The sequence below is a fragment of the Rhea pennata genome, chromosome 20 (genome assembly GCF_028389875.1).
Source record: "Rhea pennata isolate bPtePen1 chromosome 20, bPtePen1.pri, whole genome shotgun sequence".
Lineage (NCBI taxonomy): Eukaryota > Metazoa > Chordata > Aves > Rheiformes > Rheidae > Rhea > Rhea pennata.
In genome coordinates, this window is record NC_084682.1 from 3,645,266 (window position 1) to 3,671,295 (window position 26,030).

At 38.1% G+C, this 26,030-nt stretch overlaps 2 protein-coding genes across 9 annotated transcripts; one reads left to right on the plus strand and one right to left on the minus strand.

Annotated features, from left to right (window-relative positions):
• Positions 1–481: 481 nt before the first annotated feature.
• On the minus strand, positions 482–16,702 carry RPS6KB1 (ribosomal protein S6 kinase B1). 4 transcript variants are annotated; one of them, XM_062592720.1, is made up of 15 exons: positions 16,501–16,702; positions 14,110–14,159; positions 12,918–13,038; positions 12,478–12,546; positions 11,864–12,011; positions 11,167–11,224; positions 10,089–10,189; positions 9,000–9,090; positions 8,705–8,795; positions 8,299–8,406; positions 7,901–7,963; positions 6,948–7,025; positions 5,049–5,156; positions 4,346–4,458; positions 482–3,803 (listed from the first exon to the last, which is right to left on the minus strand). In XM_062592720.1, exons 1-15 carry the CDS (start codon positions 16,570–16,572, stop codon positions 3,566–3,568), a joined length of 1,509 nt encoding a protein of 502 aa, XP_062448704.1. In that variant the 5' UTR covers positions 16,573–16,702; the 3' UTR covers positions 482–3,565. The 4 variants fall into 4 exon arrangements, 3 of the variants coding, with proteins under 3 accessions (XP_062448704.1, XP_062448705.1, XP_062448706.1); XM_062592721.1 differs by lacking the exon at positions 8,299–8,406; XM_062592722.1 differs by lacking the exons at positions 482–3,803; positions 4,346–4,458; positions 5,049–5,156 and adding an exon at positions 5,166–5,342.
• A 294-nt stretch (positions 16,703–16,996) lies between these two features.
• On the plus strand, positions 16,997–25,632 carry TUBD1 (tubulin delta 1). Of its 5 annotated transcripts, XR_009960420.1 has the most exons (11): positions 16,997–17,096; positions 17,414–17,621; positions 18,278–18,472; positions 19,077–19,224; positions 19,663–19,879; positions 20,531–20,762; positions 21,553–21,717; positions 22,429–22,569; positions 23,134–23,317; positions 23,425–23,528; positions 24,343–24,426. XR_009960420.1 is itself a non-coding variant. In XM_062592576.1 (10 exons), exons 3-10 carry the CDS (start codon positions 18,301–18,303, stop codon positions 24,443–24,445), a joined length of 1,362 nt encoding a protein of 453 aa, XP_062448560.1. In that variant the 5' UTR covers positions 16,997–17,096; positions 17,414–17,621; positions 18,278–18,300; the 3' UTR covers positions 24,446–25,632. The 5 variants fall into 5 exon arrangements, 4 of the variants coding, with proteins under 4 accessions (XP_062448560.1, XP_062448563.1, XP_062448562.1 ...); XM_062592576.1 differs by lacking the exon at positions 23,425–23,528 and having other exon boundaries at positions 24,343–25,632; XM_062592578.1 differs by lacking the exons at positions 16,997–17,096; positions 23,425–23,528 and adding an exon at positions 17,176–17,193 and having other exon boundaries at positions 24,343–25,632.
• The last annotated feature ends 398 nt before the right edge of the window (positions 25,633–26,030 follow it).

Genomic DNA, 26,030 nt, shown 5'->3' on the forward strand with positions numbered 1-26,030 from the left:
CTTCTACAAAGGCAGCTCAAGTTTGTTTCTTGAAGACACCTATTAAGTCAAGGTAATCTAGAAGAGAACAGTCTGTACTGCATACAGTAAATCATCATGAAACTGCAGGAAAAATATTTAAGTAATTTGTCTTGATCTTAAAAACTTCTCCTCTTCCTCAACCCCTTCCTGTAATAAGGAGTAAGGGTTAGTCTCTGTAAACTGGAAAAATGAAATGCCTACTATCCTGCTTTTCAGCATACTGCTGCAGAGACAGAATTCAAAAAACCCCCAAGCAGCTGCCCCAAAAACCAACTGTAGTCTCCCTCCATGTTTGATGCACTTTTCAATTAATACTGAGAGCAATTTGGGAGTTAAAGAACAGACTCCAAGTAAACATCCATCTATATAGTTAGAGTGGACATAAATATTACATGTTCTCCAGCAGCTCAGCTTTTGGATAGCAAGAAAAAAAAAAGGGATATTCAAGAGAACAATTGACTCATTTATTTTTATCTTTTATTATGAGCTAATACCAGGATGACATTCAAATGTCAGATGGCACAATTAAGACAGTCTTGGTAGGAATTATTCCAGCGTTCCCAAAATTACAATTTAGTACACAAATGGCATCAAATGTATGCATCACTCCCACAGAGAAAAATGATGAAATTGAGTATCTTATACTGGAATATTTTCTGCATCAAATGGAAAAAGGAAAACTGCTGGTAACACAGCTGACCTATAAGCCTTCTGTGATAATGACCTGCAGAACTAAATATTCCCCTATTTAACATCTAGTAAAAAAAAATATGACTTTGTTCAAGTTTAATACTTTTATATGGTTAGCCACAGCAGGTAATAACCTCAGTTTTACTGTATTTTTGTAATGCTACAAAAATCCTATAAAATCAAATTATAGTGAATTTTTCAGTGATTATAATTAAAAAAGCGCAGCTTGTACAAAATAAAAAAAATAAGATTCTATACTCTAATGAAAAATTTAAGACATTTTTAAATGAACAAAAGAAAGCACTTGTTAAGCTCTCCAATATTCAATGCATTCTGCACTTATCTGAAATAGCCAGACAGGAGCTAGAACTCTACTCCCCTTAGTTCATGACTAGTAACTTTGACACTATTATATATATAGAAAGGATCTATGTCTGATATTTTTACAAATAAATACAGGATAAACCATATTGCATAGTGTGTGCTTGCTGTCTGAGTCACACTCCAAAAGTTTCACAGTTATGGCAGGGAATTAAACTTATAATCCATGGGATGAAACATTAATTGTACATGAAGTTTACTTTTAAGTATGATAAATTGTATATATAATTAAGCAGTGAACTCAGACAAACAACTCTTGCCATTCTTGCCAGCCATACTAAACCAACTCTACTGGACAATTATATCCAGCAAACCGAAGAGCAACTGTTAGCTGTAACTAGGACCAAGAGAGATTGTTCTGCTCCCCGCACCCTTCCCCCCCCCCAAAATAAAAAAATTTAAAGTTCCTCTATACTCAGTAAACATGTTAGGAAACCTATGTTAACAAGTAGCACAGAGCAGACACTGCTTGAGGTGTTGCCTACTTGTAAACATACATAATACATACAGGTGTGAGTATTATGATTTTAGTTTCACAACATGTCACTGGTGGTGCTGTTACCAAATGAAAAAATGGCACATTCCCAGTACAATCTACGTCACTATATGGTAACTTGATCTTCCTTATAAAACTAAAAAAGAAAGTCTTTAACAGGCTTACCAGGAAGAAAAAACATTGATTTCTTATTCAGTCATAAATATATCTTTTTGTTGTTTCTTTGTTAGTACCAACAAGGTATCACTGAATCCTTCTGGCTAGCAAATTTTAGAAAACAGCACTCTGATTAGATTCAACGTCCTTAGAGTTTTATGGCTTGGATCCTATGGCTCAAAAAGATTCGGTACACACAGAGTAAGCAGAATCTGTAAAAGATCCCTACTGTTGTGAAACACTAGAAGTAGACTTTGCACAGTTTGACTAAAGATAATGCAACGTGTGGCAGGCAAAAAGTGACAGGACTTGTATGCAGTTGCATGATCATATACACACACACGCACACACCATACACTCACTCTAACTAGTGTAAAGCTCTGCAGATATTAACCCTTTCACCAGCTATGTTCATGGAAATGCTTTCTTTAAGGCAGGAAGTATTTAAGTAAGGTAACGTTACCTTTATTTTATTCTTTGTACCTGTAAGTCATTTGTACAGATCGTGACAATTTCAAAAACATAAATAGTGTCCTTAACATGTTTCCTAAATTAAGTTGCTAAAGTTCTGACCCACTGTGGAAGACATTCACTGAAAGGCCATTTAACACTTTTTTCCCCCTCATACAATCAGCAAATTTATTTCCCCAGCATAGGAAAAAAAAATTTTGATTAATTTAGAAATGTATAATGGCAGGGAACTCCCATAAGCAAAATTTTATTTACCAAAAATTCCCTCAAATTCTTACCCATTGATTTCAAAAAGATTTACTTGCTTGTACTGTGTAGAACTTATAGATGTTTCTTGTGGTAGTATCTGCTCCACAGCTACTGACCTTGTGTTCTGATGCACTTTTTCCTGACCTTTTATATGAGTAAGAATCTGAACATATTCAGCTGTCTCCATCTAAATGACTGGCATATACAAAGGTGATGTTTCCCAGTGAAATGTCTGCTGAGAACAAGGATGAAATAAGCAGGACATGTATGTGAGCCCATGGCTTCCAGTTAAGCCTAGAACATAGCAGCATTGCCATTTGATTAGATCCACTTGTATTTGCAGTAACAGATACTTCAGCCGGGTAAGCAAGTGAAACAGTTCTCTCCCACCCCACATTGCCACATTTGTAACAGTGATTCACTTACTGATTTTTTTGTTTCACCAGGAGAAGAATCAGAACCAGAGTCCTTATTTTCTTCACAGCAACCAATTATTTTGCATTTTTAATTTTGGGATACCTTCCATAATGAGCTGAATCAAAAAATCTATTTGAAAAATATATATTTATATATGTATAAAAAAACTCATTAGGTTTTGAATGTGAAATACCAATTAAGTTTATCTTTCATCTTTGATTCCACCCCATTGTAGGAAACAGCTTTACCAAGCTTGCATGCTAATTATTCCTCCGACGCAAGCGTTTAGGCATTTCATACTTTGCCTAGTGAAAGGGCTAACCCTCCGTGACACATTCATAACTAGACCAGTGATTCTGAAGCAACATCCTGACCCTTAATACTGTCAGTTTTAAGCTATCAAGCTGAAAAATCCTCGATAAGGTGAGAAGATGTCACTGCGAATCAATTAGATGATGTGCCTAGAGTTCTGCAATACCATTTTCTAAAGTTTTTTTATGCACCATTGATTGACAGAAAAAAAATCCATTTTTCTTTGCTTTCCAAGTCGCTCTGTGCAATGACTGACTCTTTGATACTGTCACTTTTTAAAAGTAAACCATATAAGCCCTCACACTTCAACTTCAAGAGGGCTTACGTCCATTCTTTGTTTTCCACCTTTAAAGGCTTAAAAAAATTGTGTTGTCATAGATTCATGCGCAAGTGCTCTGGTCGTTTGGAAATCATGGGAAAAGCTTGTTTTTTATATGGCCCAGAGTTTGGTTGTCGGATTGGAAGTGGTGCTGAGGCCTCTCCACAGACTGTCACATCCATTTGTTCTATTCCACTTGTCTCCATTGGATATTCCACAGGTGTCTGAGTATTTGATGCACTGGCAGAAGCACCTCTTCCCCAGAATTCCCCAGGGGAGAACTTTACAGGGCTTTAAAACAAGAAAAATAAAAATCAGAGAGAAAGATATACACAGCACCAAGGTATGTTCTTCATTCTGCAAGAAGCTGAACTCAAATGCCTATAGTAAGACATTTATTTCTTACTTCCACTTCCAGAAGTTTGAGACACAATTTCCAAGTCTAGCTTCTACCAAGTTTCCTTGTAAAGTTAAATTCTTTCATCTGAATAGTTAGCATAATATATCTCTAGATCAGTGCAGACAGAATTTTTTTACTAACACAACTCTTTAGCACCACAAAAACACTTAGGATATTCTGGAACAGTTTTAGAGGAATGGTATGCCAAAGTCACCAGACTGTGAGGCTGTGCCAGTGTTGCATAGCTGGCAAATTAATACTTCTTGTGCTGCCAGCCACCATAAATTTGTCTCTATTAATATGGTTTATAAAACTGGATTATGCTGCACTTCTAATGGAAGTGATGGAATTACTGAGAAGACCACACTTCTTATTTTTAGTGCAGATATTTCTCAACAACTTGCCAAAACAAAAAAATAAATAAAAAGGATACCTGACTGGTGTCCTAGGGCTACCTATGAATCTGCGAGGTGATCGAATTTTTGGTTCAAAAGAAAATTTCTCTTTTACACTTTCAAGTACAGATGGAGCCACATATGTAAAACCCTGCAAAACAGGAATAAATGCACTGTCACTTTTAGGCAAGATTTACATTTATGATCACTTATGCAGTTACACCCATCATTAAACAGGGAATGAAACTTATGAAAAGGAGAGTAGGCATAGACACATGAACTTCTTTTCACTTCCTAAAGCAAACAGAGGATACTCCTCACCTGAGTATCTTTTCACCCCCAGATATTTCTACTCAGAACACAGATCCCCACAGAAATGCTCAAATTAGTTTTTAGCTACAGAATGGACATTTTCCTCTCTGCACATCTATGAAAAGCAATCATATGTCCAGGGTTCTTAATGCCATTTTGAATTAGACTGCTCACATTTTGGGAAATGGACAGTTTGTTGTTCAAGTTACCTGTACAAAGAAAACCTCAGCAGTAACCCACCAAAATATATTCCAAGCCCCCAAACACTTCAAACCTGCTGCAATGTATCTTTTTAAAAGTATGATGGTTTGTTTCAAGTATCAGGTGGTAAGACTCAAGAGAATTAATTTACCTGAAATGCCCTACTGTTTCCAAATAACACTACATACTTCTCCAGAGTCATTAGACACTTGTCCTTGGTTCACTTACCAGAAAGACCTGGTTGGCACTTTCACTGAGAGTAGAGTCATCTGGGCTATCAACAGGTGTCTGACGTGTAAACTTTGAATCAAACTGGCTCACATCCTCTTCAGATTGCTTTGCAAAAACAAAATGATTAAGGGTTTATATTACAGATATCAACCAAATGGCTTAGCGGTGATCAGTGAAGCCTCTGGATGGAGTTCATTCCATAGGTTTTTGGCAGAGCTCTGCGGTAGTAAAACCCTGGAGTGGTGTCGGAATCCTGTCGCTGCCAGTGGGAGGTCACTATGGGCACTGACACTGAGAAATAAAGGCAAGGGGGAGGGGCAACAATTATGGATCAAAAAGGAAGATAAATTAAAAAGATGCCTTAAAAAAAAAATCTCAAATTACAAACAAAAACACTTAGAAATACATTGCTCGCTTCACTGCAAGTTTAAACCTGGTCATAACCAGTATAGAACACTTGCATCTGTTGGTTTCTGAAGCTTCTCTCTCCAGACAATCTCATCTCATTTTTGCAGATGCAGAAGTATTTATACTGTTAGGGACAGACAGTAACACTGGAATAATTTACTAAGAATATTGTTTAATTAACTTAAAGAACAACAGACATCATTCCAAGATCCTGTCTCTCATCTTAAGTGTAACCGAAAAGGCAATATACCTTCATTTGTGGAGGCCTTCATGCAACCATGCAATAACTTTTTTAAGAATCAGCTGGTTTGTATGAGTAGCTTTTATAAAATTTGCTAAAAACGGGGGTGGGGGGGAAACTATCTTCAGATAGTTGGTTTGGAAAGCCTTTTATGTCATTCTGAATGTTAGTCAAAAAAAGGAGGAAGAAAAAGGGTAGGAACCCCCAGGCTGTAGTATGCTCAATATTAATGGTACATAAGTCAGTTTAAAGTGAGATTTTTTAGTAGAAATCAGAAACTATCTGGATAGCAATACCCACTGCAGTTGTAGCTAACTGTACCCAGAAAAAAGAAAAAAAGATAAAAGACAAATACCCCACACTGTCAAAATATAAGATAGAATAAAACAGGCATATCCACCATATCACTAGTTTGAGGTAAACTTAAGTTATTGCCTGTAACACACTAGATGCATTTTGAATATTAATACACAAATATCCAGGATGCTGAATTAGGTGACTTAATTTTCTTTCACTTAGCAACCTTTTATCATTTTAGTTTCAATTAATATGACTCTGTGTGCTGTATTTAGTAGTAGAAATACAGAAATAACTGCACTTCCAAGTCTGTCTATTCTATGTTTTAGCAGTAGGAGGAATTAAAACTAACATAGAACTTCCTCCCTCCAAAAGGATGAACGGAAGGATAAAATAGCTCTTAGCTGAGTTTGCTACCATTCTCACATAAATAAATTAAAAAAACCCAACATTCTATTCCAGTGACTAATGTGTACAACAACTACAGAGGAGTAAGACAAGAACAGCATGATCATGACAGCCAATGTTTCATACTGTGTAGAGTCTTTACAAAGGGAGGTATTTTTATTTCTCAAAAATAAAACTGTTGATACTAGTATCAGTTCTCAGAAAGAAAGAAAGAAAGAAAGAAAGAAAGAAAGAAAGAAAGAAAAAGAAAGAAAGAAAAAGAAAGAAAGAAAGAAAGAAAGAAAGAAAGAAAGAAAGAAAGAAAGAAAAAGAAAGAAAGAAAGAAAGAAAGAAAACACACCCTGCATCAAGTAGTTTCTGTCTTTGATTTGACAGTGAATCTGAAAACCAGTAAGCTAAGTTGATGCATCTAACTAGCTAAAGTACCAGAAAGCAATGGCACATCACAGTTTGTCAGAGGGAAAGTTTCTAAGATACTACATTGTTTGAGACCTTTCCTAAAGGGCACGCAAGGGACATCTCTCAGCATTCTGAGTACATACCAATAAGGGTTTAAAAGGAGGTTCCACCTTCCGTGCCAATAGCTCATCCCAGTTAATGTGTCTGAAGAACGGGTGAGCCTAAAAGAGTTAGCAATAGCACAGGGTCACAATCAGCCTTCTGGATACAACTCACAGAAATCTGAGTTAACAACGATCTTCTAGAAATAAAATGCAAATATTTTTGTTAAATGTTAACAAGAAAAGCAAGTTAAAGCAAGAGTGAAAAAATAATAAGCACATTCTTTTCAGGCCCTCACTATGGTGTTTTTTGACCATATGGGTCAAGTGTAATATATTCTGTAGCCGTAGCAGAATAGTAGCTAAAAATTGATGCCATCCCTCTTACAAAACACATGAACCTATCATGTTTTCCTCAAAAAGCATTAGAAAAAGCCAGCTGATATATGTTTATAGTTCAAAAAATAAGTATTTTGCCAGATATCTAAAAATAACGTAAGAATACTGAATCAATGACAAATTATCACAACAGTGGAGTAAAAGGAGCTGTATAGTAGCCTGTTAAAGTCATCCCAAAGAACATTCTGCTGGAAACAATGAGAACTAGGCAACACTGAATGCAAACTAACTGATTTTTCCCTTGAAAAAGCTGCACTAAATACAAGGACTAACAGGTTTTTCATCAGACCACTAGCATAGTATCACTCTAATATATGGCCAACCCACAATTCAGCATTGTGGGGCTAGCAAGAAAGGACAACTGGAATACAAAGTTAAAGAAGTTATTTTTCATTTCTCAAATCATCAGATAGGTAAGACAGCCACTCTTTCTTCAATGTTGAAGGATTCACATTTTGACTAATTGTCAAGTATGGCTGCCTTTTTGCTCATTACTTGTCAAGACAGATACAATGTCTGTTGATGTACCCTCTCAGCTAAGGAGAAGAATGGAGTTTTTCCAAGGAGGTTATGAAGAAAAGTTAAGCAAGAGTTACCTGAACTTCTCCAGCATCTCCAGGACCAGCTCCTAGACGTGAGGCAGCATTTCTTTTTAGCAGCTTAATGAGATGTAACATGATATAACAAGGAAAGAAAATTATTGAAATAGTTATGCCATTATGAATAGTTGATTACTGACACGAATCATAATTTGAATGAATAGTATGCAGAATGAATACAGAAGAATCAGAAACTCTGCATTAATTAGAAAACCACTGTATTTTCACAGAAAATCACTTTCTTTACCATACAAAACCAAGACCAACTTGATAAATAGCAAAAAAAAAAAAAAAAAAAAAAAAAAAAAAAAATCATGGACTGAAAAGCCACAGTAATCTCATTATGCTTCTATTTTCTACATACAGATGTAGTACTGACAGTCATTAAAATCTACCTTTTTAAGCAGATCTCTGGCTTCTTGTGTGAGGTAGGGAGGCAAGTTGAGTTTACACTTGAGAATCTTGTCAATTGTTTTCTTTCTGTTCTCCCCAGTGAAAGGAGGCTAGAAAGCACCATTGTAATGGGAGGAAAAATAGGACTCGTTCAGCTTTCTTATTTGTGTATACAGAATCATTTCAGTAATTTATAAGCGGAAAAAAAAATAATGGGACTTCCAAATAATTGTTCAGGTCACAGGAGCAGTTCATGGCTCTCACCAAGTAAGTATAGCCATGTTTTAGTTATACTTCTTACTTGCATCTGTACAGGCACATACTTATTTACACATGCATCTGAATTAGAATGCAGATAACTTTAAAAGCTAGGAAGAGAAATACATGCAATTATAACTGTGCACCTACTGCTCCAGTCAGCATGTCATACATTAATGCCCCCAAACTCCACCAGTCCACAGCACGATTATGCCCGCTCCTCATCAAGATTTCAGGGGCCCTGTAATAGGAAAAATTAAAAATACAAAAGTATTTTTAACAAGATTAATACTATCTCTGACTGCTACTTTTCAAAGCAAGCCTCATTTATCGTTTAAGATTTCTATAAATGACTGAACATATGAATCACCAGTTAAAAAAAGGTAAAATTCAGCCATTACCCCCAGACCAGATTAATACTTTTCTGTTTCATCATGCAGCTCACATGTATTCAATTGTTCCACAGAATGTGTGCGTGACTGTTCCATCATGAATAGATTCTTTACATAATCCGAAGTCAGTCAATTTTACATGACCTGAAATTAAACAAATAAAATCTAGAATGTGCCAAAATTCTGACATTTATACAAGCAACATTAAAAAAAATATGAATTTTTAACATGGATCTGCAACAAATCTGAACTACTTCTAGACATCTTCAATGTACTGATGCAGCAATACAGTCATAAAACAGAATCAGGTGATTGCACTTGAAACAGCTGCATTATCTCTGTATAAGAAAGTGTTGCCACTTGGCAAAGAGAAACAAGGAAGCTGAAACTACCAAAATCTGCTCCATACAGATGGATGTCTGTATGTCTAAATGTCTGTTCTTTAATCAAAGAATGTAGAACACTGTTCAGATGAGGAAGCAGGTTACTGAATCTTACTGCTTGAGTCAAAATCTGGAGAACAACTTCCAAAATATTGGAAAAGTACCTTGAAATTTTTCAGTACAAAGAGATACACTAAAGTAAAAAAAAGTTGTTTAAGACAACACAAAACTACTAGATGGTACAGACTGCCAGAGTAGATAGTGCGATGTAATCAATGCAGCAGCATGCTTGCGAGTTACTACTGTCAGGTAAAGTGTCAACAACTAGATAAGTCACTTCAGCTATAGGTGACTTGGCACCCTACATATTTCGCCTTTTCCCTAACTAATGTCTTAATTTATCTCCATTTCTAACACACCACACATTTGACAGTGAAGATATAGATGTTTAAGTACTTCATAATGACCCAACAAAATAATGCTTTAACAAATTTCAGAAGTGTCACATTACTAAGTCAACCATTCAAAAAGTGCTTGCACTATACACATGGAACTTGGAACTTACTAGATTCCTTATATTAAATCTGAAGCAGCACTCTTTAAGGACAAGCAATTAGCCTTGGCAGTTATTCAGTTATACCAAGAGCGATAAGGGACATGTCATTGCTCTAAGGAAATTCATATATAAGTGATCTGTTGTGACCTCTGAAAAAGGATTTTCACATGACTGGAAACATAAAACTGTTGTTATATTTCTACCTTGATGATTAAGCATGATATTTTCTGGCTTCAGATCACGATAGATGATTCCTTTTTGATGCAAGTGTCCCAGGGCCATTGAGATTTCTGCCAAGTAAAAGCTGAAAGAAAAAGTACGCCACACAATCAGACACATTCTACCATGCAAAGCACCTTATGCACTAAGATTATTACGTACATAACAATGATTCCTTGAAAGTATCATTAAATCTGTACGAGAGAATAAAGTAGAGAAACAATGACGCCTTTGAGCCTGGTATGCCAAAAGGCATACAGACTCCAAGATGAACTACAAAATTACGCCATTAGGTTTATCTATTCAGTAGATACCCTATCATGAAACTTAATTTACTAGTCAGTGGTTAAAACATGCTGTATTAAAAAAAGCTCCTCCAACCTCTCTCACAAGAGATGGCAAAGTTGAAGGAAAAAAATGAAGCTAAAAAGGTAACTGGCAGCACTCAGAGTGCTACCTGCAGAAAAGGATTACAATCTCATACACACATTATTTCTAAGAAACTATTAACACATGCTGTGAAAAGATACAACTGTATTCAGCTGTGTGAAGGATAATCAAGGAGCCTATACTTTATGTAGTTTTACATAAAATATCACTATTTCTCATGCCCTATAAAAAGCATCTTTATTACTTCACACACTGATCATGAGAAGAATACATACAGCCAATACAGTGATTCTAAAAATTCTGTAATTGCCCGGGAAAATTGTGTGTGTGTTAAAACAAACAAAACAAATTCCCTACCCACAAAACACAGACAACCCAGATCTTTCACAGTCTTTTCACCAGTATCTGAAAAACATCCTTCATCATAAGCACATGTATAAACCATATGAAATACAGCTTCGCACTTCAACCAGCAACAAAACACTCTTCAAGCCTGCAGTTATGTCTGCACAAACTGGTAAGTACAGAGTGCATACGTCTTCACAAAACCCAGTTAACTGCTCTTTTCATGAGACTCACATGAATGAAGAATTAGTCTCCCAAGTCAAACAAACAGTTTAAGCATTCAAAAAAACTATATTAATTTACCAAAATACAGTTTGTTTCACGTACCAAGCTGTGTCTTCCATAAATATCCCTTCTCTCTCTAACTGCATAAATAGTTCTCCTCCTGTCATGAGAAAAAAGGCAAAATATGCTCTATTAAAAGTGCTCATTTTTAGTCATTCAAAAATCTGTTTTCCAGAAAAGCTATAAGCACCTAGTATTCAGTTCCACTCTACAGCAAGTCATTTCACAAAGAATTAGGAAACATGAGAATAACAGAATATCTACCTAAAGAGATGCCAAAGAAAATCAAAAGAGCATATTGGCAAATGTAAGTGGTTTTGTATCTGTTTTCCCTTTTTTATAGCTTGACCAAATTGCTTCAATTTGTTTCAGTTTTCCTATCCGTGAAAGAAAGATAACGGTTTCTTGTTTCACAAAGAACTTGCAAGGACTACAACTTCAGGTAAGCAGTCAGACTGCATAGCATCTTTCCAAGTGCTAACATACAGGACTTATACCTAATAGAATAAGAGGGATTAAAAACCTTCTTTTCCTGTACTGTCATGAAAAACATTTTTAATGATTAATACAACTTCACTGAACCAGAAATTTTAAATTATTCTATATATTTTTAATGCCAACCTATTTTACATTTTAAAAGAATATCCCCAAAGTTGCCTGGCATCTTAAGTAGATTAAGAAATCCAAATTCTTGACTATGTAAGATACCAAGAAGCAGGTAAAAATTTAACATACTGACCACTGAGATACTCAAGGATGAGGTAGAGTTTTCCACCAGTCTGAAAGGCGTAAATTAAGTCTACGATGAAGGGATGTTTCACTTCCTCCAGTATATTCCGCTCTGCTTTTGTATGAGCTGTATCTTTTGCGTTCCTTACAATCATTGCCTACAAAAAGGCAGAGATATGTGACCACAAGAACATGCTTGAAAAAAACCAGACTTTTAAATTTACTTCCATTCCAAGTTTACTCAATCACAACACTACATATGAGTCAGCACCACAGTAAAAAGGAAAAACCAAAAAACAAACAAAAAACCTCATCATGAAATATAAAAAACATGCTCACTGGTTTCTTACCAAAGATTAATTCTTTATTTATTTCACAGAATCATACAATAATTTAGGTTGGAATGTACCTTCAGAGGTATGTAGCAAGATTAATTGTTAAGAACTACAGAGATAGTTTAGTAAAAGATCAATTATAATTGTCCCTGGATATGAAAACAACTGTAAATATCCCAGATATGATTCTGATTTTAGGTATACTATATAATAAGATAGATACAGCAGCTGAAGGGGATTGGGATTTTTTTGGATTCAGATAGCAGTGAAACGTGAGTACTTATGTTACCTTTTTAAGAACTTTCATGGCAAAAATTTTTCCCGTATTTGCTCCAGTTACTTTTCGTACTTGAAATACCTATGCAACACCAATACAAAAGCAATCATATATTATGAACTGCGTTTGTCATCGGAAGTTAAAAGCAAAGACATCACCTACAAATGCAAAGCTGCCTGGAGGGGAACAGTTAATTTTCCAAAACAGAATTTGGGGTATTTTACAGTAGCAGTCCTACTGCCACCTGGTGGTGAGGCTCTGCCAGGGATCTTGCTCTGAACCACCCACCACACAGCCAACATCTCTCTCAAAGCACCACCTTCATAGCCTGGTGGTTACCTCCTGGCAGAAATTTTTCTAAACGCAGGATGGGAAGATGAGATCTTGCCAAAGGCAGCACTCTCGCCACCTTCAGCGTAACAGATTTACCTTAGTAGAAAAAAATTCCTTACCTTTCCATAGCCACCTTTGCCAAGCACGCGTAGTAACTCAAAGCACTCTGGTCGAATCTTTTCTGGACCTCTGTTTACACTAGTTTCTGAAATCTCAAATTTTTCACAATGTTCCATGCCACTGAATAAAATTGAGACAAGAATATAAGACTACCTGATGCTCAGAAGTGATCAAGAGAAAGCAAGCAAGCAAATTACTGTCCGAAAAGCACACAGTACATCTGGCATAATTGAACGACTGCTTTGGAGATTTGGTGAATTCCTAGCATCAAAAATTTTCATTAGGTGTGTGCAAAGCAGTAAGTGACAACTTGCACAGAAAAGATCATTTGTAAATTATTGCGATTTAGACTATTAAGATTTCCTTCAGATTCCTCCATTTTTAATGCATAATAAATCTCTGTATTAAAACAGAAATAAATTTCAAGGACCAAAGCCTCAAACTAGCTTAGGCGATCTCTGCAAGAGCTCAGGTAAAAGCAAGGTTATCATGTTTGTTTAAATTTAAATCACATTCAGCAGTCCTAGTTACGGTAAGGCTTTTGTAATGCAAGCATTTTGCAGAAAAAGCTGCAACATAAAGCTGTCTCACACTCTGAGCGTGCCGTAAAGACTAAACTATAATTTAATGATGCTTCTAAATTATGCTACAGTTCTGCAAAATACAAAGTGATGGTAACAGATTGATCCTGCTAAAATAAACATTACTGAACTGTTTAAACTGCATCAATACTTTCTTCTCACAACATGGTACACTGAAACAGTCTAGAAAACTTTAAATGAAATAAAGGTAGCCATCCCATGAGCTTCTATCATAACTTCTGAATTACTTCTCATCTGCTTCAGACTGCCACACAAATTTGCAGCTGGAGCCTTTATAAAACGGACAGAACATAGTGATCTGCAGACGGTGCATTACATTCATATTGCAAATATTAGTCAACTACAACAGATACGTTAGGAGAAACAAGGATTAAAAGACAACAGCAAGTTTTGCCATATTTTTTTTATTATTTTATTTCAAGATACAGTTCATGAATTTTAACGTGAAGAAATAGTGTAACAACTAGAAACAAATCAAAATTGAACAAGAATAACAAAATTTTCTATGTAACTTAACAAACGTCGATATAATTAGAGATTATATGTAGTTGGCATGAATGGTAGAGAACATTTTCTAGCAGCAACTTACAGATCATATTGGCCAAGTCCTCCATGGTCCATGCTCTCACTTAATTGTCCCTGGGGAGGGGAGGGGTAGAAGGAAGATTAATTAAAAGCAGTGTTAAAAATAAATGTAGTGATGTGTTTTACAATTTTTTAGGTTTTGTTATTGTTAAACTAGCCTAAGTCTTGGAGTAATAAATTATCACAGGAAGGTAAGAAATCTACAAATTTTTGCAGAAGAGTTGCAACATTTCCATATATCTGAATGACACAGGGAACAACTGTTTTGCCTGACTGCATTCTTACTCAATTACTTTAATATTAGAGGTAACAATTTTACCCCCTTCCCTCCAGTGATCTTGAAAAATGCTAAGAGACTACAATATTTTTACAGTTTCTTTCACATAGGAATTTTAAATTCCTTTCCAGTATTGTGCAAACTAGAACTATATTCAATATTATGTAAACAGATGAATCAGGATTCACACAAAGTAGAAATAATTGACTGAGAAGGCTTTATTATTTTATATTGATGATTATCTAATTCCAACAGGAGCAAAATAACTAAACTTTACTCTGATGATAAATATGTCTACTGATCAATAATCATTCAGATAGATCAATGCACACAAATAATAATAAAGGAATCTCAAGCACTTCAATGTAAGGACTAGACACCATTAAAGAATGTAGTTCAATTTTGAAGAGGTATTTTTTTAAAAGAATTTTTGACTTGATCCCTTATGAAATGCAAGATTATAGCTCCCTCTTTAATTATGGCTCTACATGGCAAAAGTAGAGCAAACCCAGCAGACAGCTGCAATGAATACAAATAGAATTTAGTGGGTAAGCTTCCTAATACACTACAATTTTACTTCTAAAAATATGTACATAAAATAGAGACTGCAAGTTTGTGAGAAACAGTCTGGACTCTAAGGACTGGATACAGATATAATGAATGACTTGTGCAATTCAAGAGAAATAGAAAAAAAAACATACAGAGATGTGCAAAAAGCAGACCAAGCTAAGGAGTACATTTTAGGGTATTATATAAACAAAAATACTAGCCAAAGAAAATTAGGAATTTTCAATAGGTTCCAAACCAAGTAAACACTAAAGCTTACAGAGACTGGTTTATTTTCGTGGGTGAGCTGGAGGGGAATTTAATTTCTCATTCCACCTATTAGTACCACAAGCAGTTAAAGAGTCCAAAAGTTCAAGTCAGTTTCCAGGTCAGAAAGCTGCTAGCTCATGTCCTCTTGATAACATTTATTAAGAGAAGTCAAGCTTACTGGCATCTGTTTCACAATAAAATCCCCTAAAACTGCCCTTGACCCTACTATTAGATGACAAAAAACAAATCCAAAAAACTCATCAAGGATGGAAAATAAATACCCATTACATCTTCCTTCTGGAAGTTACCCATTGGTTCTGGCAAAGCTCATGTATGGTATTCTTATCCTCATGAACAACACCTTTCAATATTCACTGAATTTCAGTATTGACTGAAGCCAAATTCACTTCAGATACCATTCCACTATTTGCGAGGATTTCTCATCTTGTTCAACAAAATCAAGAAATGAAACAGTATTCTGGTTAGCAACCCTTCAGTTTGTAGCTATTCTTTGATTTACTACAAACAAAGACATAAAGGTTGTTTTATTCACTGTAATAATAGTGCAAACAACAAATAAAAAGCCACAGTAGCACTAGAAAAATATAAACAGAGACCTCGTAATAGAATTCCCCCAAAGCCTTAACAGAATCTATATGAAACATTAAAACAACAAACTACAAGTTGCAAGAGGAACTGTGCAGATGGAGACACAAGCTACTCCACACAAGTGTCTCACGCAGTCCCTCACTGAAAGCTCTGCGTTTAATTTTGGCGCTAGAGCAATGGCTTTATACAGACCCAGAACGATTAGCATTCCTGCACTGCCGTTAAAACAAGCGACGATAAAAAAAAGAAAAAAAAAAAGAAAAAAGAAAGAAGAGACCCTCACTGCGACACCGTTTTGCTACAAAATCCCAAAGCAAAACTTTCAGGGGGAAATAAAGCTCCTGTGAGCCTGGCGCGGCCCCCACCGGCGAGGAGCCCCGGCCGGCAGCTGTCTGCAGCCCGGTGCCTGGCGGCGGCGGGGGGCGACTGCCGCCCCCGGCCGCGGCGCGGGGCCTCCCGCCGGCGGCGCAGCCGGTGCGGGGCGCGCCGCGGCCGCCTCACCTGCGCGGGCCACGGCGGCGGCCGGCGCCGCGCTCCGCCTCGCCGCGCTCCGCCTCGCCGCGCTCCCGCCCGCCCCCCGCCAGCGGCCTTCGGGCGGCCGCCGCGCCCCCCGCGCTCGGGCCTGCCCCGGCGCCGCGCCCCGCCGCGGCCTCCTGCTCCCGCCCCGCCGCGGCGCGGGCTCCCCCCTCTCACCCCCTCCTCCAGCTCCTCGTCCGAAGCCGCGTCCTCGGGCTGGTCCAGGTCGATGTCGAAGACGCCCGCCATAGCGCCGGTGCGAGCAGCGGCGCCGCCGCCCCTTCCTCGCTGTGCTGAGTCCGCGGGGCCTGGGCCGCCTCATGGGCCCGCACCCCCCAACTCCGCCACGGCCGCCATCGCCGGCTGCCAGGCCTCAGCGCGCCTGCGCCCCCGCCCCGACTCCGGGCACCGCGCAGGCGCACCGCCTCGCCCGGCGTTGGTGGGGGGCCGCACTGAGCATGCGCAGCGGGCACCCCGCCGGGCTGCGCGGCTCGGCGCCGCAGCGGAGCATGCTCAGTTCGCGCCCCTTCGCCCTTGCTCCCGGCACGGAGCATGCGCAGAAGACACAGCGAAGCCTCCCGCTGCGAGCATGCGTACTATGCTCCGTGAAGCCCGCGAGCCTGACCCTTGCCTCGAGCTGCCCGAAGCTGCCTCTGAGCATGCGCGAAGCGGGTCGTTGGAAGGCGCGTCTCGGGCCGAAGCGGAGGGCTCGGGGAGGAAGGGGCGCGCGCATGCGCCGTGAGGGCGTGAGCGCCTCCGCGCGGGGCGCCGAGGTCAGCTCTGAGGGGGAGCAGCCGGGGCCAGGGGCGGCCGGGGCGCTGCCCTGGCGGGGAGCAGCACCCCGGGGAGGGCGGCTGTGCCCGCGGGGAGGTGCGAGCGGGCGGGGGCCGTCAGGGTGAAGCGACTTTGGAAAGGGAGAGGGGGCCGAGCGAGGTGGGCAGCTGCGGCAACATGGCGGGCCGGGCCTGTGGCGTGAGGGCGCGGGCGGCGGCCGCCCTCGGGCCACGCGTCGCCGCGAGTCCCCAGCCGCTGCGGGCCTGCGCCAGGGCGATTTGTGAGAATCCTGCTCAGCTGTATTTATTTCGTGCAGTGAGGAGCGAGCCTGACGCGCGGCCTGGTGTGGACGAGCAGAATCGCTGAAATCCAGCACAGGAAGGAAAAAAAAAATAGCACGTACCTGCCTGCTAAGTGCAGCAGGATCGAATTACGGCCACCGGCAGTTATCCTAGGAACACTGTTACAGACGTGCTGTGGCACAGCTGGGACAGTAATGTAAAGTAGAAGCCCAGAATAATGATGTGAGTTCAAATAATTGACTTTGTCATTGTGGAAAATGAAAAGAATAAAAATAGAAGAGTGAGAAACCAGGGTTACTATTAAAAACTGAGTGGAAAAAGGGTCAAGCATACCAGTATCATGTCAAAAAATTGCCTCTCTATGGTTGGAGAAAGGTGAATGCTCTAGGGGATTCTTTTGTCACTTCAGCTGATTTTGGCATCTGGCCCATAGCAGTAGGCAACTGGAAATCAGCTGGCTTTGCAAACAGGCATCACATTTCTAAAGGCATCTAGTACTTTCTTAGTATGTTTATTATCATCTGAGGGCTTAACTGGATTTCTAATTAGCTTTTTTTTTTTTTAACTCCGCTTTACTAAGCAGAACTGAGAACACAGACTTGACCTTGCTGTGCGGTTGATTTCAGTTCTGTTAAGATATATAACAACAGTAAACAGACTTTAAACAGTCACCAGTATTTTTTTGGGGGGGGGCATTCAGGATAAAGTGCTGACAGACATAATTTCCCCAGGAACAGACAGTTGTGGTAGCATTGGCTTTTTCTTCTCACTAGAGTTGGCAAAAGATGCAAAACTGATCAGGAATCTACCTGAAAGAACTTTTTTTTTTCTCTCTCTCTCTTCCCACAGTAACTAAAAGATGTACTTTTCCTTTCCAGGGTTAAATACAAAGTGAGTAAGAATGTCAATAGTCACAGTCCAGCTTGGTCAGTGTGGCAATCAAATCGGGCATGAGGTGTTTAATGCTATCTGCAGTGACGTCCATGGCACGCATGGATTGTGCTCCAAGAAGGAGAATGAATCCTACCGTGATGCTTGCAAGGAACGCTTTTTCAGTGAGGAAAAATCTGGAGGTACAGCATATAAGGACTTTAGTTTCCCATAGAGAGTTTTTTTTCCAGCATAGTATAGATAAGTGTACAAAAATAATACACGCTATTACTTCTGTTGAAGAATGAGCTTTACTGTCATTCTTAAAGAATTGTCACAACCATCTCCTCAGGAGGTCTCTTCCAAAGACAAAACCACAGTGCAGTAAAGCACTTGAGGTCACAGAACAAGCATTCCAATAACAGAGCTGGAAGCTGAGCTACATATGCGTAAAAAAATCTTTCCTTCCAACATCTCTGCTTTCCATTTTATGTAGATCAGAACATGGAGCATGGTCATATCAAATCCCAGTTCAGTGTTATGAAATGAATGTTTTCTTTCATGGAAGGTCTCTAGAGTTCAGATCGCTCCTCTTTGGAACAATAGATGGTTTTCCAGAAACTTAGAACGTTGCCAGGCTCTACTTTCCACACCTTTATGTACATCAACTGTCGAATTGAAGTTAATAGTTCAGTTTATATGGGTTGGAGGAATACAGTTTGGGCCTTAGTACAAGTCAGACCGTCTTATGTAAACAAATTCTAAGATATGCAAATTATTCTTAGTTTTATTTTTCTTCCTCCCCAGTACCTGTTGCCCGGGCTGTGCTTGTTGACATGGAACCCAAAGTAATCAGCCAGACCTTATCAATAGCTGCCAGGTCTGGCTACTGGAAGTATAGTGATCGGTCGCACTTCTGTCAGAAACAAGGGTCTGGGAACAACTGGGCAAATGGGTATGAACAATCATTTCAAACTCTCTTCACATAGCTGTGGAGGCTGATGAGCAGCCTAGAAACTGTAGGAATGGTATTGCTGCAGGTGTGCGAGTACAGAATGTGTAACATTAACTTTTTATTTTTACAATAGATTAGCAGTACATAGAATAGCAAATTTTTTAACAGACTGCTTTTTGCAATGTGAAATTGGCATTTACAGTGAAGACTATTTTAGAACAGTGATAAATATATTTAAAAACACAAAGCAACCATAAGCACATTTTATAAACAGCTGTTATTTTGCTACACAGCTGAAGATTGTTTCCAAGAGGTAGAACTGATGACACAGCAGTACGTTATATAACTAAAAAAGTGCGCTTTATGAGTAGGTTGATGTTATTGCTTTTATTTTAATATAATCTGCCATGTCTTGCTGCCTTCTCTCTTACTCGACAGTTACTCTGTTCATGGACCTAAACACAAAGATATAATCATGAATCTGGTACAGAAAGAAGCAGAGAAATGTGATCGACTCAGTGGATTTTTCGTAACAATGAGCATGGCTGGTGGTACAGGATCTGGCCTGGGAGCATTTGTGACCCAGTGTTTAAAGGATGCTTTTCCAGCCTCATTTATACTAAACCATGTTATCTGGCCATATGGAACTGGTGAGGTGAATGTCGTATGTCCCTGAGATACTCAGCAACATTTAAATCATAATTGTAAAAGAATAGCAATGTAAATAAACAGACTGTTTACTAGAAGTAAAACATAAAATGTCAGCAACTGAAGGAGGCTAGAAAAGAGAAAATTTTTACTTTTTGTAAGTTCAATATGACAGAAGGCAATACAGCTAATGAATTGTTTGCCTAATAGTTGATATAGATGGTTTCACACAAGAAAAGAATATTTTAAAATTATCATCAAAATGTCACTAAAATCTGAAGCTAATAGCAATAAAAAAGTTTATACCTTAGTTCTTACATTAGTCTTAATAGAGTATCTTCGGAAGCTCTACTAGCTAATTAGAATGTTAGATTGTATGAAATGTTATGTAGCTATGATAGTATCTCAGTATTGTAATTGGCTCCAAGAGAGACTTTATTCTAGCATGCTTGGATGAACTGAGACTGACTGCATGATTTTCACAAGTCTTGCTCTTTGTCTATGAGAAAGCTATGCTAGCTCCTAACCTAACTTTGGCAAAGAAAATGAATCACCTTCTAAACTGAAACTATGGAAATTATAGTAGCCACAGGAATATAAACTAGAATGAGATGAAGTTGTTTGAATCTCAGTTGTGTGTATGGTTTTCTGCTTCCAGGTCATTGTTCAAAACTACAACTCCATTCTGACCCTGTCACATCTGTACCACTCATCAGATGCGCTTCTTGTTCATGAAAATGATGTCATTCACAAGATTTGTGCTCAACTCATGAATATTAAACAGATCTCCTTCAAAGACGTAAATCAAGTCATTGCACATCAGCTAGGAAGTGTTTTCCAGCCCATTTACACAGCAGAAGGTGCCTCACACTATAGCAGAAGCGCATTAGGTATTTAACTATGTTATAACTCCTAATGCATTCTCACACAGCTCTATAACAACCTTATTTTGTGCCTTTAAGTTCTCTTAGATACTACCCAATTTTTAATATAGGATAACAGAAGCAAAAGACTAAAGGACTTAGAAGTTCAGCCCCAATTTTGTAGCACAGTCAAGAGTATAAACCCCTACTTCCAGTTTCTTTCATTACCAGAAATCCCTCTGTTTCCCCTTTTTTTGAGTGACTACTATCACCCTTGTAATGATTTATATTTCAGAGGAAACTTACACAGGGCAGTCATTTTTGCAGTGAGTTTTGTGTTAGGTTGGAAGTTAATATAAACTTAAACCAAATGAAAGGGTTGTGTTTAGCTTAGACAGAAGGTAGGGTAGCATACAAATTGGTGGCAACAAGGCACCAATCTGTATCTTTAAGGAAAAATTATATTGCAAAGGGATGTGCTTATAAAAAAAACCCTTTTGTTTATGCCTGTCAGTCTTTAGCGGCGCATAAGGCCTTCAGATTTTGAGCAAGACAAGCCTAAATTGTAAAATAAAAGCTATTAATATGCTTATGTAAAACTCAGTAGAATGTAGGATGACTTTGCATTATTTTGTCTAATGCATGTGTCCATATCTATCAAAGTTATGGAATAGTATGTATCCTGCATTGCTTCTTACCTTAATTACTAGGTCTGTGTAAAATTCCTCATTCTCATCTCACTCATTCTCTCTCACGTGTTAACTAACCTATGCAGTATTTTTGGCAAACTTGAGCAGTTGTTGGCTTCTTTTTGCAGGAGACTTAATGGAGACCTTAGTTCCACATCCTGAATTCAAGATGTTGGGTCTTCGTAACATACCTCAGATGCCTGAAAACTCCCTAGCATACAGCACATTCAGTTGGCCTGGGCTCATCAAACATTTAAGACAGATGCTTATTGCTAATGCTACAATGGAGGAAGGTAAAAAGCATTCGCTCATCTTCAATATCCATCACTATTTAATTTTCTACAGCTGAAATAAAGCTTACTGTTTTATGGCACTCAATAACTAGCTTATTCAGTTCAGAAAGGAGCTGCTACCCTCAGACAGCAGGAATTTGCCTCTGCATAGTCAGCTGCTCCTTTAGCTATTCACTCAGCTGCCACAGCAGCTCCCAGTCTGCTCCTGTTTTTGCTCCCAGACATCTCAGTTAATTATAACTATTGAAAATATGCAAAACAAACCAACAGTTTTTTGACTTAATTTACATGATTCAATTGGAACATTCTTTGGATTGCTAGTTCTGCTATGCTTATGTTTGTTACACCATCTACTAATAGAAGTCATATTCTTAGCCTTCCCGTATCATTTACACAGAGAATTCAGTATAGTTTCCAGTTATGCAAAGAATGGGATAGCAAATTGCTAACTACAGAAACAGTATAAATTTTCTCTGCTAAGATGAGTGACTAACATGCAATACTTCGTAAACACTGATGGATTAGCTCTATTTCTCACCCAGAATTGTGTAATTGCTGCTTAATTAACATGCAGAAACTACAGACCCTAGTATGATCTTAGTTTGGGGCACAGTATTAGTTAACATCTGACTCTTCGGCTAGTCTGAATCTGTATTTCATGAAATATTAATTTCTTGTTATCTCTTCTTTGTTGCCAAAACCTCTTCTTAGGTATTGATTGGCAAGTAAGACCACCATGTCCAGGCTCCTCCATTCCCTCCAAACATTCCACAAGCAAGTCACTGCATTTCAATACTTCCATTGCCAATCTGGTTATCCTGCGAGGAAAGGATATGCACAATGTAGACGTAGGTGAGAAGGAATAATGCAACACCTCAGTAATTACTGTTTCACATCCAATTCTTTTCTTTGCAACAATTTCTAATGAAAGTGGGAAAAAAACCCAAGACCACATGTTTGACTAGTAAGGTCACTATTTCCTCTGCAAACACCTTGTAATGTTGGGGCAGTTGTACTTACAAGTAAGATTTCTGTGTTTCCTGAAGCACTTCAGGGAAGGAGGAAGAGATTGAAGTCTGTATATGGGACAGGATTCTTGGCTATATTGTCTGAAAATATATTTAGTTGCTTCTGGAGTGACAAACATAGCTTGCATATGAAGTACCAACACAAGAGTACTCTGCTAGATAATCTAATGAATCTGTTTAAAACAATTACCTTTTAAACAGGCTTACCATTTTTCAGATTTTTTTTTAAGGCTTGAACTGATCTGCCAAACACAGTAGTTGGGCACCTGCACTAATTAAGCCACATAGGACTACTGAGTTCAAGATGCAGTGGCTTTTGTAACTTTACACTTGTTTCAGAAGTGTAACAAGTGTACAAAACAGAAGGGCTGTTTTGTTTCTGCTACAGGAAGTTTCCAAGATCCAGCACTATATACGTCATGGCTGAACCCCCAGGATGCTTTTAACCTGTGGAAAACACCACGAGCATTTAACAAGTATGAGAAGTCCGCTGCTTTGGTCAGCAATAGCCAGTTCCTGCTGAAACGTCTTGACGACCTTGTAGGAAAAGCTTGGAATATGTTTGCTTCCAAGTAAGAAAAAAAAAAAAAAAAAAAAAAAAAAAAGCTGATACTTCATTTGTAGTTGCCAATGTCTTCACTGGGAGTAAAATCATTGTGAAAATTACTTTTTCTTTCAGCAAGGTAAAGTAATGGTGAATAAGCATGAAGACTTTTCCTGCACTTTAGAGGAAATGTCTTTATGCGTGAAGAACACAGAAGAGCACCCATGTTCTATGCATAAGTAAGGCTATATATTCTAGTTCTGTAAATTTGACACTTTCCTCAGTAATATCTCTCCTAAAAGTTAGACTTTTGTATTTCAGAATGACTGTTCCAAAAATAACACACACAAACTCTTCTATTGATTATACAATTTCTAAGTTGTATATAGATGTGTTGCACAATTCAGGAAACAAATTCTGGGTCAGTTCAAAACCATTTAAAGGTTTCTGTATTTTATAAGACTCATTTCTTTAGTTTCATTTTTCATTAGAATCCAGAGACTTGGAAATCATTGCCTCTTTACTTCCATCATCATGAGGCCAAGGCAACTGGGTGTCACAGCAGATACCTCCTAAACACAAGTTTCTTGCACAGAAATTTTGTGGTGAAAAGGAGGAAAGCAGATTCCACTAGCTCTGTTCCTAGTTTTACCACTTGCTACAAAAAACACCACTGATAAGAAGCAAGGTGTCTTGCCCACACAGAGTTAGACATTACATCTCAAATCCATAAATTACCTCTCTCATTTAATAATCACAGCTCCTCTCGTTGCCCAGTTAGCTCAAATCTGTTAGCTGCAATTTTGTCTCCGTGTGCATTGCTTAAAGTTAAAAACACTGTATTTGAAATAAGTCATGGCATATCAGTCACTATGAATTACAAAATGAGTTCAAGAGATAACAGTAGAAACTAACCAGTGTGGTTATGGAGTGGAAACTGATCTTTATTTGATGTTGTTACTCTAACCAACCCATAAAGTCTGATTTAATGTGTCAGATTCTTCATTTCTATGTTCTAATGTTCTTCATATCTTATGTGACTTCAACACACAGAGCCTATATTCACCAGTACACTAAATTTGGGATTGAAGAGGAGGACTTCCTGGACAGCTTCACAGCTTTGGAACAAGTTATCTCCAGTTACACCACGCTGTGATTTTGAAAAAAGGTTCTCAACTAAAGCTTTACTGCAAGAACACCGCACTAGAAGACCTTCTTGCATTAATCTCACAAAATTTCTAAGACTGTAACTATTTTTCAGTTTTGTGAGTAGTGTGTGTGTGTGTTAGAACAGTAAAAACTGAATCAGATGTGAATATATTCACATGGGCAGGTAATGCTTCTATTTAATATATCTAATAAATAGCTATATTTTTCAATATGTTTGCTAAAGATTTCCTATAGTACAAGGATTTTCCTCTAGGCTAAACTCTCAGCATCTAAGCTAGCATCAACTAATGTGTGATAAAAGTTAAATGGGCACATGATTACAATAGTTAGGTATTCCTGATCTTCACGTTCCATATTAACACTTTGCCCTAGAATACGTTGATACTGATAAAAATACATGGCATCAGAGTATTAATCCAGAGTCCATTTGGATATCATTCAAGGGAGGATACTCTGCCATCTGTTCCTGTACGTTGTAGTGGGCCTAAACTGTATTGTGAGATCTTTAACCTTGACAAAACATTGGAAATTCTGAACTTAAAAAAAAAAAAAAAAAATCTTAAAAAGCAACAACAACAAAACGAGTTCTTCATTTTCCAATCTTCCTTAAGTTATATTAGAGATTATAATGAATTGTATGCTTTTCTGGCATTTCACCCTGTCATGTTTCTGTTACTGTTTCCCCCCCCCCTTTCTTTTTTTTTAATTGAATCTGTGTGGCAGATCAGCTATCTAGGCTATTTGTTAAGAGGCAAACCATAGGTTTGAGAGGCAAGACTGCAATTCTTGCTCTTCTTTTTCTTCCTACAAATTAAGAGGAGGAGGTTTATTTATTTATTATGGTTAAACAGATTTGGGAAGAGAACTGCTGGTAGTATTCAGATGCAAGGTCCTGGAATATAATCTAATAAATATATTAGATGGGAGAGTTTTTAAAAATCTGTTTCAAAAAATTATACCACAAGGTGGTGCCACTGTGAAGCTGCAGACAGCAGAGATGCACTGAACTAGTTATAGAAAAAAGGATTGCAATAGCATGTGAGTTTACAGACTGAACACACACATACTCTAAACAGAACAGATTTATAACTTTTCTGCTCTTATAAAGAGCATTCTTATACAATAGAATAATACAAAAGTATTGGGAAAAATAAAAGGTTCTAATACTCAGCATTCTTCTGCCTCTGTTAGCTTTTTTCTTTTCCCCCTTACCATGTAAGTGTTCTTCCATAGAAATAATCACACTCAGTATTAAACAGGTATGCACAAAAAAAAAAAAAAAAAAAAAAAAAAAAAAAAACATGCACACCCCCACCCCTTCCCATTCCCCCAGGGTCAAGGACTTTCCCCTTGAGAGCTGGTCAAAAGTCATTGTTTTCATTGTTTTCCTTTATGGCCTAGTGCATTTTTAAGCCAGGCTTTTGAGCTTTTAATTAAAAAGGTGAGCAAGCAAGTAGAATGATAGTAAATGTGTTAAAAGCATTTACAACATGGCTAATAAGATGACTGTGTAGAATTCTTGCCATATTAGGGAGTCTCACTTAAATTTTAAATCTTTAAACATAGATGTA

Bases quoted from the DNA above. Each gene is read 5' to 3' on its own strand.
- TUBD1 (XM_062592576.1), top strand. From the start codon at position 18,301: ATGTCAATAGTCACAGTCCAGCTTGGTCAGTGTGGCAATCAAATCGGG. The intron at 20,763-21,552 runs GTATTTAACTAT...TTCTTTTTGCAG, and splicing joins CTATAGCAGAAGCGCATTAG to GAGACTTAATGGAGACCTTA. The intron at 23,318-24,342 runs GTAAGAAAAAAA...TTCAACACACAG, and splicing joins TGGAATATGTTTGCTTCCAA to AGCCTATATTCACCAGTACA.
- RPS6KB1 (XM_062592720.1), bottom strand. From the start codon at position 16,572: ATGGCGGGCGTCTTCGACATCGACCTGGACCAGCCCGAGGACGCGGCT. The intron at 7,026-7,900 runs GTAACTCTTGCT...TAACTCTTTTAG, and splicing joins GAGATGCTGGAGAAGTTCAG to GCTCACCCGTTCTTCAGACA. The intron at 4,459-5,048 runs GTAAGTGAACCA...CCTGTTTTGCAG, and splicing joins GTGCCAACCAGGTCTTTCTG to GGTTTTACATATGTGGCTCC.